The 1,419-nt window shown below is 44.4% G+C and overlaps 1 protein-coding gene across 1 annotated transcript; it reads right to left on the reverse strand.

The window, feature by feature from the left end:
* Positions 1-507: 507 nt before the first annotated feature.
* Positions 508-930, reverse strand: LOC147510397 (uncharacterized). Its single transcript, XM_086598121.1, has one exon. It carries the CDS (start codon positions 928-930, stop codon positions 508-510), a length of 423 nt encoding a protein of 140 aa, XP_086454247.1.
* Between the last annotated feature and the right edge of the window lie 489 nt (positions 931-1,419).

The raw sequence follows: 1,419 nt of genomic DNA on the forward strand, positions 1-1,419 counted from the left end.
CGTGTTGCTCACGGAGAGCGTGTTAGCTTAAGAAAGCATGTTGCTCGTGGAGAGCGTGTTGCTCACGGAGAGCGTGTTAGCTTAAGAAAGCATGTTGCTTGCGGAGAGCATGTTAGGGAACATTTAAACTCATGAGAGTGTTTGTGGCTCGCGTGTGCTGGGTGGCTATTTCATCATAAGTTCCATGTCTGTTGATGAACTTGAACAGAGTAGGTGGTGATAAATAACATAAGTACAGTATACGTAATTTTGCAGTAAATTGAAATATAGATTGCAACACATTACTCTTTTATTGATAAAATTTCTTTAACAAGTAAGTGTTCCAAACACGTGGTAATGGTTTCCCCTCTTGGGTCTTGATCAAGTACGCTCCCTTGCCGACAACGCGTTCCACTATGTAGGGACCCTCCCATGTTGGTGCTAGCTTAGAATCATCTTGAATCTTTTTCAGAACCAGGTCACCAGGTTGAAAGGATTGAGGATTGACTCGCTTATTGTATGACTTCTTTAGAGTCTGATGGTAGGATGCCACTCGATGGCTGCTAGGTCGCAGCGTTCTTTCAGTAAGTTGACCTCTCGAGCTAGGACGGAGTCATTTTGTCCATATTCGACGAGTTCTGACCGAATCGTGGTGACTGTCAGTTCGGTAGGAATAACGGCTTCTGTGCCATAGCAAAATGAAAATAGTGACTCGTCTATGCTAGAACGAGCTGTAGTTCGGTGAGCCCACAGAATGTTCTCTAACTGATTTGGCCATTGGCTCTTGTTCTTTTCAATCTTTTTATTCAAGTTCTCCAAGATTGCTTTATGGCTAGCTTCCGCTTGGACATTGCTTTTGGCGTACTGGGGAGTGGAAAATGCATGAACGATCTTCCACTTGGCCATAAACTCCTTGACTATTTTTCCCTTAAACTGGAAATCGTTATCCATCACCAATGTGTGTGGCAAGCCAAATCTGGTGATGATGTGTGTCCAGATGAAGTTTCTGACGTGGGACTCTTTGACATAAGCTAAGGGGATTGCTTCGACCCACTTAATAAAGTAATTAGTTGCGGCCAAGACGAACCGAAAGCCAGTGGTTTTTTGTGGGATGAATGATCCCATGATATCCAAACCCCACATGTGAAATGGCCAAGGGATGGCAGTGTTGATTACCTCGCGAGCTGGCTGAATGATATTATGGCCAAAAGTCTGGCATTTGATGCAATTAAGTACGTACTTTTTGGCATCGACCTGCATTCGTGGCCAGAAGTACCCTGGGAGATCGCTTTGTGAGCCAAGGAGCGACCTCCTGCATGGTTCCCGCATTCACCCTCATGGATTTCTGCAAAAATTAACTGACCTTGTTCTAGGCTTATGCACCTCAAGTGAGGTCCACCAGCAGACTTTCTGAATAGTTTGTTGTTGATTAGGTAGTAA

Source organism: Coptis chinensis, chromosome 3, assembly GCF_015680905.1.
Source record: "Coptis chinensis isolate HL-2020 chromosome 3, ASM1568090v1, whole genome shotgun sequence".
Taxonomy (NCBI): Eukaryota; Viridiplantae; Streptophyta; class Magnoliopsida; order Ranunculales; family Ranunculaceae; genus Coptis; species Coptis chinensis.